The sequence below is a fragment of the Musa acuminata genome, chromosome BXJ1-8 (genome assembly GCF_036884655.1).
Source record: "Musa acuminata AAA Group cultivar baxijiao chromosome BXJ1-8, Cavendish_Baxijiao_AAA, whole genome shotgun sequence".
Lineage (NCBI taxonomy): Eukaryota > Viridiplantae > Streptophyta > Magnoliopsida > Zingiberales > Musaceae > Musa > Musa acuminata.
Genome location: NC_088334.1, coordinates 44,400,309 through 44,416,039, shown reverse-complemented (window position 1 = coordinate 44,416,039; position 15,731 = coordinate 44,400,309). Strand labels below are relative to the sequence as shown.

Here is a 15,731-nt window from a genome sequence, read left to right as displayed (position 1 = left end):
TTTTTTCCTAATTCAATTCAAAATTATAAATTAGGTTGAGTCAATTGCACCACAATGATTTGATGATCGAAATTGATATTAACACAATTTTAATTTAAAATTTTATCAAAACTCTCATCCAATGAGAGAATTTCATTTTTCTTAAAAAAATTCATATTTTAGATTTTTTTCAAACAACATCTTTATTTTTTTCTAAACAATACTCTTTAATTCAAAAAGTACCCAAATTATTCCTTTTTCCGTCACCATCACCTTCACCTTTGTCATCATCTCGATCGTCGCTCACTTTTTTCTCTTTCTCCTCCTCTTCTCTCGTCACACGTCTTTACCCATTGTCTACTCTCTTCTCCCCTCATTCCCTATTCGTCCACCCTCTCTCTCCTCCCCATCGTCTCCTCTCCACTAATGATAAGATCTCACAAAAAGAGTTACAGATGGAGGCAATGGAGACAACACGTATCAGACAACATAGTTAATAAGCGATGATAGAGGTAACAACGACGATGGAGGAGGAGATAGTTTTATTTTTTTTTAATTAAAGATACCATTTGAGAAAAATCAAAAGGGACTATGTTATTTAAACGATATTCAAAATATTAATATTTTCTAAAAAAATCATCTAATATAATTTAAAAATATTTAATAATTTTATATATGATCGTATATGTGCGAGTACGCATATATATCCATGTCAAATTATTGATAATGCAACCCATGTCATTAATTATTTTTGGGTTAAAATTTATTTTAGCCGTTATGGTTTTGATCATGGACTTTTTAAGTCCTTATAATTTACTCGTGTCTAAAATAATCTTTACATTTTTAAAAACATAATATATAAGTCACTCCTATTAAGTATGAGTTAAAAGACATTAGAGTATGCTCACATGATATGCTGATTCATAATAAATTATTAATATAATGATACATATAATTTAGGATTAAGGTCAATTTTAGCCCCTATAGTTTTGACTATGAACTTCTTAAGCCTTTATAGTTTACTCATATCTAAGATAATCCTTGCATTTTCAAAAAAATAGCATATAAGTTTCCCTTATCAAATTTGAGTTAAAAGACATTAGAGTCTGCTTATGTGACGTGCTAACTCATAATAAACCATTAATAGAATGATACATGTAATTTGGGATTAAGATTCATTTTAGCCTTTGTAGTTTTGGTCATGGACCTCTTAAGCTCTTATGGTTTCGTCGTATCTAAAATAATCCTTATATTTTTAAAAAACATATAATATAAATCTCTCTTGTTTGAGTTAATAGATGTTAGAGTCTACTTGCATAACATACTAACTCACAATAAATTATTAATATAATGACACATGTAATTTCAATTTTAAGAAAAAAACTAAAACCTCCCTCAATAGCGAAAGGAAGCATCGTCATGGAAGCAATCACTAATAGTAGCACCAAGCCACTACTGCCTAGCAGGATGTTATACGCACATAGCCTCTCCCACGTTGACGACTAGCTCAGGAGCTTCCAGTCTTGTCTCAGGTGGATGTGCGTCGATTAGTCTAACGCTATACATGTAGTGGTTTCTTGATCCCTCTAAAAGAAATAATAATAATAAAACTTTCATGATATTACTCAAACATATTAATAAAGCATAAGCTTATCGATTAATATAATCTTTGCTAGTAAAGATGATATTGAGCTACCTAGATTTTTATGTAAGTTAGGACTTTAAATCCTAACAAAACTATTAAATGAAGGGAGACACCCAGATAGAAAACAACACGCATTATATATATATATATATATATATATATATATATATATATATATATATATATATATATATATATAATACAACATAAAAATGAGCAAAACACATAAAAATGAACAAAAGTATACTTTTAATGTAACTTTAATTTGAAAAGAGAAAAAATAGAGATTGGGATGTGCCTCATTGCTTTATAACATTGATAACTTTAAAAGGGAATTCAATTTCCGACACACAAATCGAAAACAAAGGGAAGATCGTTTGATCTTTGTTTCATGTATTTACAACTTTTTGAGAGAATCGAGGCCAATCATTTTTCTTTTTCTTTTCCTTTTTCTGCTTTATCTTTGATTAGTAGCCTTCATAAGTGCTCATATAGTTTAAATGATTTTGTCTATGTGACTTGAGATCTTTAAAACTATTTCAACGGTGCAACAAAGCAATCTGCCCCATTATTTATTTATCTAAAGCACATGTACGATAAATAAAAGTATACACTTATGCACTCATATGCACTGTGTTATGATGGTCACTCCATTAATGCAACTACTTGCTCTATCTTCTCCATCATCATGCTCACTCATTTGATGCCTCAGGGAGATAGGATCATAATTGAAGGTAGGTGGCATGAGCATATGAGGAAGTAGTGGTTGCACACTGAGTGCATTGTGTAGATGAGTAGAATACTTGAAATCTTTTACTATTTAAGTAGTCAACTAAATTTTTGGCTTTCCATAAAAATGATTTTTCAACAAGCAAAACATCACCAACAATTAATACGGGTTAATAGGTTTAAATTGCGGAACTATATATATATATATATATATATATATATATATATATATATATATATATATATATATATATGATTCATTTTAATTCATTTTTTAACTTTCTCATAATCAATTCTTTTTATTAACAGTCAAAATATTTGAAAGACGAATTTAAATTATCATCAGGCTCTTCAAGAATATTGAAAATTCATTCTGAGCATAACTTCATTGATCTCTCATATTCATCATTTTCATTCCACTCATTAGTCTATTCGTGGTACTCGTATCTATCGTCTTAATAATTATTGATTCTCATAAATCATGTTAATCTACTGACCCATAGTGGCTTGATCCTTCAACACCTCTAAGTATTTTTTACTGGCATGGATTATCTTTGAACCTTATTTATATTTGTTAAACACTATGTGATATAGAAAACTGAAATAAATATCAAGGTATTTTATAAATTTTGCCACTGTTAGTAACTTTAGTGTAAGAGAAAAGACCACACAAATAAAAAAAATTAGTATAGACAAAGCCTTACTTGTCCCCACAATTTGTCATGTTCAATCCAATATACATGTTATTAGGAGGAAAATAACAAAAACACACGAGTTTGATGCAAAATCCACACAGTAAGACAACTAAGCTTTTTCTTTCTTTCTTTGTGTCTGAATTGTTACTTTTGTCATAGTTTAGCTCCATCAGACTCTTGTTTTGCTAAGTGCCATAAAAGCTGATGCTTGAAGTCAAAACTAAGCTGCAACTTGTGACTGGCTTGCCCACTATTTTACTTCTCCAATTCAATGATACCTACTGATGACACCCATAAACTACAGCAACCAAATACAGAAGTCCACAGCAACACATCATGTTCCCCTCTCCCCAAATGATTCATCTTCAATAACATTTCTTTTTTTTTCCCCACCTAAATCCATTATAAAAACTCTTGTTTATTCAATAGTTTGCATTTTTTACTGTGTTTCTGTTTACATAATTTAGCTTTCTTTTATAGGTATGGATATTTAAGTTATTATGTTAAGAAAGCAAGAAAAGTGTTTCTTGATTCCTTCATTTCACTTCAATAACATTTCCCTGTTTCACCTAAATCCATTACCAAAACACTATTTCATCCACTAAGTTGCATTTTTACTGTGCCTCAGTTTGCATAATATAGCTTTCTTTTATAGGTACAGATATTTAAGCTATTTTTGTAAAGAAAGCAAGATAAGTGTTTATTGTGCTTGTTTCAGAAAACAAAAGAGATAATGTGGGGAATGATTCCTTCAGTTTATCCTACATCTCACATTTGCAATATTATTTATATATATATATATATATATATATAATATTTATTTTTTAACAAGGGAAAATTCTAAGCATCCAAAGAGCAATAAGAAGGGAACAACTCCTCACTCCTTTCGACATTGGAGGGCAGCCTTTGCTTACCCTTTCCACCGAGAGAGAGAGAGAGAGAAGAAGAAGAAAGGAGCCACCTTTCTCCTTTAATTTGAAATCAGACACAGGGGAGTCAGCAGAGATAGAGGAGAGATGGTGAGCACACTGTTTCCTTCAGCTTTCTGCTTCTTCTTCTTCTTCTTCTTCGTCTGCTCTCCTCTATTCCTATTCTTCTGCAATGCATCTGCTGCTCTTCTGGAGAGCCTCCCGACTCTCTCGTTCGAGGAGGGGTACGCCCAGCTGTTCGGTGGTGGCAATTTGATCCTACTCCGCGATGGGAAGAGGGTTCGCATCTCCCTCGACGAGCGAACAGGTCTTCCTCCCTCTGCTTCCCTTCAAAATCTCACCTTTTGATCTTTTTCCATCATCTAACAAGGTATAGTGTGTTCGATTTCTGAACGCCTCAGGTGCCGGATTCACCTCCCAAGACCTCTATCTCCATGGATTCTTCAGCGCCTCCATCAAGCTCCCTGCGGACTACGCCGCCGGCGTCGTCGTTGCCTTCTACGTATGCTTTCCATACTACTCTCTGTATAATTATTTTGGCATGTCTCATCTTGTTTCTCTTGAACTGTAGATGTCGAATGGGGATGTATTCCCGAAGACCCACGACGAACTGGACTTCGAGTTCTTGGGAAATATAAGGGGGAGGGAGTGGAGAGTTCAGACCAACGTCTATGGAAACGGGAGCACAGCGGTCGGAAGAGAAGAGCGATACGAGCTCTGGTTTGACCCCACCGAGGATTTCCATCGCTACTCCATCCTTTGGAATCACGAAAGAATCACGTAAGAGTTGCAAGAATCCGACGAAAATTCTGCGACAATCCCTTCGGAAACATACGTGGATTTCTTGAACTCAATGGTTATGTTGTGCAGATTCTACATTGATGACATCCCGATCAGGGAAACAGTGAGGAGTGAGGCCATGGCGGGGTGCTTCCCCTCCAAGCCAATGTCTTTGTATTCCACCATATGGGATGGCTCCGGTTGGGCTACTTCCGGCGGCCGCTACAAGGTCAACTACGGATACGCCCCTTACGTCGCTGAGTTCGAAGATTTTGTCATCCATGGCTGTGCAGTGAACCCCATGGATCATTCTTCGGCTTGCGAGAGGCCTGATGCGGCCATCTACGGCTCATCGACCATGTCACCGGAGCAACGAGCCCAAATGGATGGTTTTCGCCGGAGACACATGACCTATTATTACTGCTACGATCGTGATCGATACCCAACCCCTCCAGCTGAGTGCAAGATCGATCAGATTGAGACGAGGCAGTACTATGGACCGGATGGTGTGAGATACGGTGGCCATCGGCGCCGCCGCGGGGGGGCCCGGCACAACCGTAGCTCGGTGGCACAGGTTGATGCTGCATTATAAGTTCTAGTGCTTCCTCTGGTTAGAGTGAATGGAATTTGTGCTGTATAGTGTGAACTATCATGTAAAGAATTTTAGATCAGAAATTGCCTTCTTGTTGAATTATCTCATATTTATTCCTGGCTTATTGATTCAAGAAGTAATGCTGTCACAAATATTGTCGATTTCAATATGATCAACACCATGGATTTGAACATCACACATAATATTAATTAAAAACATTCTCATATCATTTACTTTCTGGACAATTTGAGCATCACAGATCACAACTATTTTGAATCAAACTCAATCCAAATGGATAAAAACTTTGGATTTGAATCACAACTATTTGAGCATCACATGATCAACACCATGGACTTGAGCATCACACATAATATTAATAAAAAACATTCTCATATCATTTACTTTCTGGATAATTTGAGCATCACAGATAACAACTATTTTGAATCAAATTCAATCCAAATGGATAAAAGTCTATGTCAACATGTTTCCATCACTGGAACTGTTTCTGAAAAATAACAAAATGTTGATGAGTTCAAGAAGATGGACTGATAACACTATGATGGTTCTCCCAGCCACTGGAACATGGTCTTCGTTGTTTTCTTCTCGTTCAATAGATTCTGTATGGACTGAGCAGGGAAGGATGTGGGCCTCTGGCTGGGTATTATGCTGGAGAAAAGAGAGGAATGAAACAACAGATTTGGTTGCTTCTCAACATGAAGATGAGTTGGCTGAGATTCTTCTGCATGTGGTTGAACTGCACTTGGTGTTTTGATGTTCTCACCAAGGTCACTCAAATAGAGCTTGTGGTATGATGTGCAATAATCACAAGCTAATAACAATAGAATATGGATGGGTACAGTATGTACCGACGGTATTTACCACTCCAAGGTCGATATTATATTTTTAGGATGATATACCGATATTGTACCGGTCCGGTAAAAATGAAAATAACTATGATAGATGAAATGTTGCACAAAGAATAATGTCCTTGAGAGATTACCAAGTTCCAAATTCTGAAAGATACAGCCAAAGAAAATGGTGAGAGTGTGATGCTGTTGGACCATCAAAGGAATCTGCAAGTTGTAATATCCCATGGTGAACATGTCTGGAGGACATGTCTGGAGGGATAAACCTACAAGCAAACAAACTAATGATAAGAAATGAATAAATGGCTTACTAGCAGAAGATATTCAAATTGGAAAAAATAAACCGCATGCTTTCCATATGAACTTCAACTATAACTTTAATTTTATAAGTCATGTTTTTATTTTCTTTGTGGACCTTTAACTCTAAATCTGATATCCAGATGAATTATGCTGTAGAGTGTCCCTCAACTTGATGAAATTGCTAACCATAATTTTGCCTTCAGTTGTCAGTATGTTTTCATGGTGATAACATACTCAATACAACAAAAAGAGTAGAACTGATTAAGTCAAAAAATAAAAAATATATATTACAATTGTTCAAGCTATGAAAGTAAAACTTAGATACAATGAATGGTTGGTTTGTCACAATCAATTATTTGAAGGGAAAGTGGTGATAAATAAGAACTGGCAATATCATTTATATTAAACATTATAAGTTCACTGGATAACTCAGGATCACATTTACACTGAGAGACATCATCTAAGACATTAGTTGCCATGTGTGACAAAGCAACTGGTATACCTAAAAGCAGTATTTGGAGAGATGACATGATTCCCTTTGGCACAGCATATTGCCATGAAGATCAATAATAGTATTGGAGGACCCTGAACTCTGAACCGAATCATACTTCAAGAAAGATAATCAAGCCTGCAATGGAAGAAAATTGTGTTTCTTCAAATCACATGGCATCTAGACATTAAAGAAAATATATATGTAATTGAGAAGGCAAAAGTACCCTAATGCACTTTCATAACTTGCATAAAAGGATGTAATGTCTCAACTACTTAGGCACGGACATGTAGATCATTTTCTTAGTGTTAAGCTATAAGGCAATATCACTAGTAGACTAAGGCCAGTCAAATCTCTTTTTCTTAATTATGTTATTATTTTCTTAGTCTACTTATGCTTTTTGAATATAAACATATTTTGTACTAGAAAAGATACCAAGTTAACAAACAACATCGAGTCAGAGCATCTCCAAAAACCAAAATAAGTTGCTGCAGCACCTTTTTGCAACTAGCAGCATCCATCCTCCGTCCACGTGGTAAACTCAAGGATATAACTACAGAATCCATCTTCTTGATAACAAGGCTGTGATGTCAACAGTCGGCGAAAGAGCTGCATGTCAAATTTGGAAACTTCAGCTGCATAAATTATATAAATTATGATGATTATGCAAGTAGAAAAAAGATTAGCAAAAAAGAGTCATAGACAGGCTTCTATCTTGACAGGTCTCAACAACTTTTTGGAAGAAAAATATATTAGTCCTTGGAATTCTAATAAACTACAAGCTAAATTCATGTGGGAATTAAATTTATTTCTAATTTGAAGAATGCTTATTTTCTAAATGTTCCCTAATTTTATCAGAGAAACAACCTTTGTTCTCTTGCAAAGTATAGCAGAACATGTTATTCTCATCATAGTGACAAACTGATACAGTGCATGGTGAACATTGAATGCTCCAAATTTCTGAGACAAGAAATTCCAAGCTCAACCCTATCAAATTTCAAGAAAATGATTCATATCTTGAAATAATTATGAAAATTCAAAATCACCAAAGTACAATGCACTATGTATTGTAATTTGTGCTTGACTTTTGGTAACTTGTGACCCATTAATTAAGTGGTTGAAGGACTCAATGTACAAAAGATCTATGAAAGGGGAAGGAAGGAAGATTGGTGGGGCATTCTAGTTTTTGAAACCTTATCAAGCTTTTGTATTTCGAGTTATTAGCTCCTAGTATCCCTTGAAATAGAGAAAGTTCTCTTTTGTCGTCCCATATTTCACTTCTTTTCTAACCATCTCATTCTCTCTTCATTTTTTGTTTCACATCATTTGGTATCAGAGCCATACTATGCTCTTGGAATACTTCTTATAGCAATTAGAAGGGGCAAAGGCTGACACGGAGAAAAAATGATGCAACCAAATAAAGATGAAAAGGATGCACAAATTGTAACACTAAAGAGACAAGTTGAAGAGCTTACCATGTGCCTCAAACATCAAGAAACCCATGGCTCTAGAGGCTTAAGCTATGGTTCTGCAAGTGATGGATTCAAAGACATGAATCCCCTTGTCATCCAAAGAAGCTACAGGAGACTCCATGGAGAGGTTTTTTCATGCAAATGATAATATCAAGATTGACTTGTCGGAGTTCCATGGTTGACTTCAACCTGAAGAGTTTGTTGATTGCCTTAGTGTCATTGAGAAATTCTTTAAGTAAAATTAATTGCCACAAGGCTTAGAGGTTATGCTTCAATCTGATGGGAGAAGGTGCAAGAGATATGCCTTCGAAAAGGGAAAATAAATATTTTATATTGGAAGAAGATGAAATCTCAGCTCCATGAAAATTTTCTTCTATCCGATTACGTTCAAACTCTCTTTTCACAATTTAACAATCTTCAGCAATGTAGCAAAACTGACATCAACTACACTGAAAATTCTATAAGTTGATGGCCCAAAATAACACTTAAGAGATGAAAGAATAGCTTGTTGCAAGATATGTCGACGGCCTACTAGTTATGATTCGAGAATAAATGGAGATGCAATGACTATGGAGGTTATCTTATGCTTATCAATTAGCATTAAAATTTGAAATAAAACTTGCTAGAAGTGGAGCAATGAGGTATTGTGATGTTTATTTACATTCCTCTTTTAAAGTTGACTTTGCTCGTTATAATGCTAGTTGATCAAAAGCTAACGAAATCATGAAAAATGCATCCAAGCTAACTCCTACTGACCGTGGAGGACAATCTAGCCGCACTAGTCACCTTCCTACTTGCTTTAAATGCAAACAAATAGGACATTGCATGAACGAGTATCTAAATAGACAAGTTGATGCACGAGTCAACTTTGCCGAAGAAGAAGATACCAATGAACAACTTGAAGATATTGGAGAACCAATATATAATGAATACACTGAGGACGCTTCTAAAGAAATTGCACTGGAAGAAGGCGAATGCTTGGTAATCCATAAAGTCGTTGCTACTCCAAGAGATGATTCTAATGAAGAATGATTACGAAATAATATTTTCGAAACACGCTACAAGTCTCAAGGTAGAATTTGTTCTCTTCTTATTAATGGTGACAGTCGTGAGAACATTGTATCTCAAAATATGATAGACAAGCTCAACCTAAAGACAAAACCACATCCTAAGCCATATCGGATTGCATGGTTCAAGAAAGTTAATGAGGTACAAGTTACTAATCGATGTCTTTTCTTTTATGGGCAAAAATTATAAAGATGACGTGTTGTGTGATATAGTACCAATGGATGTTAATCATATACTCTTGGGAAAACCATGGTAATATGATAGGTGTTCTATCCATGATGGTAGAAAGAACACCTATACTTATAAATTTAACGGAGTTAGAATTGTGCTTTTGTCATACAAAAAAGAGTTTGCTCCCAAACCTTTAACTCAGAAGGCAGGAAAATAAATTCATTACTTTGAATATGTTTACAAGATAATGCGAAGAAAGTGAAGTTGTATTTATGTTAGCTGCTAAAGAAAGCATACAACCTATAGAAATTCCTCCTGAAGTAAAAGCTATTTTGGAGGAATTCAAAGACATTTGCTTTGAAAAACTTCCTAGTGGCCTGCCTCCTCTTCAAGACATTCAACATCGAATCGATCTAATTCCAGAAGCAATCTTACTAAACAAATCTCACTACCGGATGAGTCTAAAAGGATATGAAGAGTTGAATAAACAAGTTATGGATCTACTACACAAGGGTTATATTAGAGAAAGCTTAAGCCCATGCACCGTTCTAGCTCTATTGACTCTAAAGAATGAAACTTTGTAGATGTACATCGATAATCGAGCTATTAACAAGATTGCCATCAAGTATAGATTTCCTATTCCACGTGTGGATGATATGTTTTATATGTTTGTTGGTACTCAGACTTTTTATAAAATTGATTTTTGAAATGGTTATCACCAAATCTGTATTAAACAAAGAGATAAATGGAAAACTACTTTCAAGGCCTGAGAAGGTTTATATAAATGGTTAGTTATGCCATTTGGATTTTCAAATGCTCTGAGCATCTTCATGCAGGTAATAAATGAAATTCTATGCCCTTATATTAGGAAGTTTATTGTTATTTACTTTGATGATATTCTTACTTACAGTCGCAACAAACTTAATTATATTGAACATTTGAGAACTATCTTATCAACCTTAAAGGCAAAAAAGTTATATGTAAATCTTAAGAAGTGCTCCTTCATGACCTCTGACCTAGTTTTTTGGGCTTCATATTAACCCATGCAGGTATCCAAGTGGATTCTAAGAAGATTAAAACTATCAAGACTTGGCCAACACCAACATCCATATAAGATGTTCAGAGTTTTCATGGGTTGGAATCCTTTTTGATAGAAGATAAGATTTTCCCAACCATATGAGAACATCTCTCTACTCTATTGAGGGAAATCCTATATTCTGTTGAGGAAAATCCTCTCTCCTAATATGTATAAATAGGAGAAGGACATGTTAATGTATTCAAGCTAAAGTTATTTCAATAAAGCTTCTTCACTTCTTCTTCAATAAAGCTTCTACAATAATTGTTCTTATCTTCTATTATTTTTCACATGGTATCAGAGCCACTTACTACTCGACGAACGGCAACTATCTTCTCCACTGCCACTTTGCACCAACGTCTGTTCCCTTCCGCTATGGCGTCTCTAGTGCTACGCTCACCAGCACTGCCCCACCTTTCCTCCTTTGCTGTAGCCTTCTTCTCTATTGTAGCATCGTTGCAGTTTCCTCCTCTTTTGCAGCTTCCTCCTCTGTTGTACCTCTATTGCAGCTTTCTCCTCTGCTGCACCTTTGTTGTAGCTTCCTCCTCCGCTATAGTATCGCTGCAAAATCGCTGCAACTTCCTCCTCTACTGCAGCTTATTCCTCTACTACAGCATTGCTATAACTTTTTCTATTACTGCAGCTTTCTCCTCTACTGCAGTCGTCGCCGTCGCAACCGCAACAACAGCAACAATAGCAGCAGCGATCTGCTCTTGCCCTACTCACGAAGCCTCTGGCTCGTAAATTATTATTTACGTCGATCCAAGATTGGTATCCTTGACAGGAGCACCATCTTGCAGGGGCATGATAGAAGATAAGATTTTCCCAACTATATGAGAAAATCTCTCTACTCTATTGAGGGAAATCCTCTATTCTGTTGAGGAAAATTCTCTCTCCTAATATGTATAAATAGGAGAAGGACATGTTAATGTATTCAAGCTAAAGTTATTTCAATAAAGCTTCTTCACTTCTTCTTCAATAAAGCTTCTACAATAATTGTTCTTATCTTCTATTATTTTTCACACTTTTATCATCAATTTATTTAGAATCTCAGCACCACTGCAGCTCCTCTAACTGATTGCATAAAGAAAGGTGTGTTTCAATGGACAGATGAGGCAAACAATAGTTTTGAACTACTAAACATGAAATTGTCCACTGTGTGCCTGTTTATACATTATCAGATTTTTCTTAAATAGTTAAAGTTGATTTTTTATGCCTCTCATGATGGTATTGGTGGAGTACTTAGCCAAGAAGGACATCCACTTGCAATTTTTTAGTAAAAAGCTAAACAATACAAGAAGGAACTATTCAACCTATGATATCGAATTTTCTACTATTGTTCAAGCACTGCAACATTCGAGACCTTAATTAATCCAAAGAGAATTTATCTTAAATTTTGATCATGAAACTATTAAACATATAAATTCTCAAGCAAATCTCAATAGGCAACATGCAAGATAGGTGTCCCTTTTACAAGAGTATACTTTTGTCTTGAAGCACTCAGTCAACGACTAGCACTTCTTAATATTATACGTGCCCAACAAAAAGAATTTGATGCAATAAGAAATACTTACTCTAATGATGAAGATTTTGGTGAAACCAGTTGTAACATCCCATTAGTCCCACATCAAAAGTAGGTAATGTGTATGATTGGCTTATATGAGTCTGATGAGTGTACTACGTTAACTTCAGTTTAAGCATTTTGGTCAGTGGTTTAGATCAAACGAAGTTGATAGGCTAGTTAACCCATCAGGCTCGAGTCGTGACATTTGGTATCAGAGCCGACCTAGCATTTGAGCAGGGTGAGAGAGCTCGAGTAGGAAATGGCTACCCGTGGATGGAGTCGAGAACTCATCACAGTGTGGAGTCACCACTGAGTTAAACCTCACATGCACTATGCTAAAGTTCGATCTAGGTTATATTGGGCCTTGACGAGGACGTCAAGCTAATTGAGTCTGATGAGTGTACTATGTTTAACTTCAGCTTAAGTATTTTGATCAGTGGTTTAGATCAAACGAAGTTGATAAGCTAGTTAACCCATCAGGCTTTCTTGTTTTTAGAAATTGATACAGAATTTCACAGATCTAGAAGTAAGAACTTTCCTGTTCTAAAATTTATAGAAACAGAAAGCATTCCATCGCTACTGTATGCTCCAAATTAGGGAAGGAAGTTGTCGAATAGAGATTTCTTGGAATGCAAATTCTATGAGTGTATCCAAAAATTACAAGGGTCCTCTCAAAACCATCCATTGTGCTCCCCTTTTAATCCCAACCACCTATCTGATTTGATCAGATCAATTTTTTGAATGTTTTTCTTTTTGTTCCAAAGTCAAGAGGATCAAGATTTAAAAGGTCAAAGGTGCTTGCTGGCTTTCTAGGTAAAAACTTTGTCAAATCACTACATGATCTTGAGATCAAAACCCACCTTCACCATTTACCATTTGAAAAAAAGAAGATTTAAAAGGTGAAGTGAAATGGACAATTTAGGACCGAACCTTCATCAGTTTCATTTGAGGTGTCTAGAATTTAGGAACTTTGCATTCTATTCATTGAGCAAAAAAAGGTATTAGGGTCGAAAAATGCATCCTACAACTATAAAAGCATGATATTAAACTTTGTTTGTGTATTTAGATGTACCAAAAATATAAACAACACCGGACGCAAGTGCATATAGAATGTTGCTCAATCCCCACTATTTAGAAAAAAAATAAAGAACTTCAGGCCCCATTGGGTGTGAAGAAGCTCTCTTGCTTAGGAACACATACACAAAATGACACAATGGAACAGCCAACAACAAGACCACCTATCAAAAAGAAAACAAGAACTATTTTTGCTACTCCAATTTGCACCCAATTTACATTTTACTACACATCTAAACCCCATGTACATAATGAACGATAATCGGTATCTAAAATAAAAATCCATAAAAGAATTAATAAATTTCATTAGAACAAAAAATGTAAAGAAAATTCCAAACTGAAAAACGGAGAAAATAGCAATCGGCTTCATTTCCTCGTTCAATATAGATAACCTGACAGAGTCTGTGGGTAAAGCTGACGACAACGAGCCTTTCCTCTCTCGCCTCCACACCCGCCATCGTCGCTCCTCAGGATCATCGAGCGGAGCTTCCGAACAGACGGACGGCCACGACCAAGCCCTGAACCACCCACGTCAAGATCAAATCAAGCAATCGAGAAACCCAAAGGCCAAAACCAGCAAATGCCCGAACAAAGGGAGGAAGCTACTCGTACCCGGAGATCTAGGGGCAAGGAGGGCCGAGGCGCGGGATCTCGAGAGGCGGCGAGAGCCTGTGGTTGTTCGGGTAGCGGAGGATTAAGAGTTCGGTTCGGAACCGGGTCGGAATTCGAGTTCTTACGGGGCCGGATCCGGATCCTCTACTGTATAAGGAGACATGGTTGTACATGCCTCCGCACAGCGACCGAGACTGCGTGCCACTAAATGGCTGTCTGTACCGTCGGGGACCACATTTTGACCAATGGCAAGGCTGCTTCTTGTGTTTGCTCGCTCCGTGAGAGTATGATTCCTTCACTGTAGCCTCTTCGAGGAGAAAACAAATATAATGTGATGGCTAAACACTGAGAAATAAAAGCTAAACACTATAAGTTTGCACTGAGAAATAGTTATGCAATGTATAGAATTATTGGATTATTGTGGTTATTGAAGTAAAAATTATTTCTTTTAATTTACTTTGGTTAAAAGATGACGCAGACCCATGACATGTCTCAAGATTGTTGAAAGCTAATGTAACTATCACTGATCCATTAATTCTCTCAAGAAAACCAAACTGTGATGAACTACAAACTATATAATTTAGTTGATCTATTAGTCAAATAAATTTTATTTCTTCGAGAATATTTTGCATATGTAATAAAGTTACAAGAAAAATAAATCAAATGCAGAAAAAAAAAGAGAAGAATTCATACTATTAAATATTATAAATTTTAATTAAATATCCTAAAAATTATCAATCAAGAATATCACCAAAAGAAAAAGATTGTTTCTTAAATCTGATCAAAAATATTAACTTCTTTAATGAAAAGAAAATATCATATATTTGATTTAAGTCTATGACAAACTAGAATGTTGCAATTGATCAATCACAAATAGATTAAAAAGAATTTTCGCATCGAGTTAGAGCGATTCTGATAGTTATCCCTTGTCGCGTAGAGAAGTGATAAACAAATGAGTTCCAGAAGGAAGAAGGAAGAAATTGTTTGTTGGAAGCATGTTCTCAGAGGAAGATACACATCAATATCTTTCATTAATGTTGAGAAGGAACAGAAGAATTTGAGCAGGCCATTTGTGCTTGGTTTCTACTTAATAGTTCGTCCTTCCGAATCGAGCTTTCGGGTCCCAAAGCAAGCCATTCCATCTATTTGGATGTTCTTTCTGGATTCTATTCCTAGCTTGTGATCATTGTTTAAGATCTTCGGAGCTAGTAGTTCATGAGAAAGATACAGGCATAGCCGTCCAAACATATTCCATGAGAATAAGATGAACAAATGAAGACAAGAACAAGAAAAATCCATGTGAATCAAACAAGTTTTGATTCATGTCATCGGTATATATGCTTCTATTAAATCTTTGAAGTCCTTATCTACAATGCTATTCCTAAGTTCTTATTGCTCCCTGACCTTGTCCTCTAGATGTCCACATCCTCAAGATGTTCACTTACCAGTTAAATGCAAAGACTTCTGACGAAGGCATACTAATCTGTAGTACTACACCCCATCATAAGAGTCATAAAAGAAACCATATAAGCTTAAGAGCATTAGCATGCAAATTTTGAGTGGAAAATTCGAGTACATGTTTGAATTGCAGATTTTATTTATTTATTTTCTAAAAGAAGAAAACTAAACTTTACTTAAAGTAACTAAAATAAATACAACCATTCGCGGTGCCGGCGCGAATCAAAACATT

At 35.7% G+C, this 15,731-nt stretch overlaps 1 protein-coding gene and 1 long non-coding RNA gene across 5 annotated transcripts; one reads left to right on the top strand and one right to left on the bottom strand.

Moving 5' to 3' along the window:
- Nucleotides 1–3,926: 3,926 nt before the first annotated feature.
- LOC135588088 (probable xyloglucan endotransglucosylase/hydrolase protein 28) lies at nucleotides 3,927–5,456 on the top strand. The gene is made up of 4 exons (XM_065080035.1): nucleotides 3,927–4,284; nucleotides 4,379–4,479; nucleotides 4,549–4,757; nucleotides 4,848–5,456. The coding sequence occupies exons 1-4, from the start codon at nucleotides 4,065–4,067 to the stop codon at nucleotides 5,347–5,349; spliced, it is 1,032 nt and encodes a 343-aa protein (XP_064936107.1). The 5' UTR covers nucleotides 3,927–4,064; the 3' UTR covers nucleotides 5,350–5,456.
- Nucleotides 5,457–5,722: 266 nt separating this feature from the next.
- Nucleotides 5,723–14,146, bottom strand: LOC108953590 (uncharacterized). Of its 4 annotated transcripts, none has more exons than XR_010476077.1 (6): nucleotides 14,042–14,146; nucleotides 13,822–13,947; nucleotides 8,481–8,666; nucleotides 7,503–7,614; nucleotides 7,018–7,143; nucleotides 5,723–6,481 (listed from the first exon to the last, which is right to left on the bottom strand). It is a non-coding gene; the product is annotated as an uncharacterized LOC108953590 (long non-coding RNA). The 4 variants fall into 4 exon arrangements; XR_010476078.1 differs by lacking the exon at nucleotides 8,481–8,666 and having other exon boundaries at nucleotides 5,723–6,015; nucleotides 6,350–6,481; XR_010476079.1 differs by lacking the exon at nucleotides 8,481–8,666 and having other exon boundaries at nucleotides 7,503–7,640.
- Nucleotides 14,147–15,731: the final 1,585 nt, after the last annotated feature.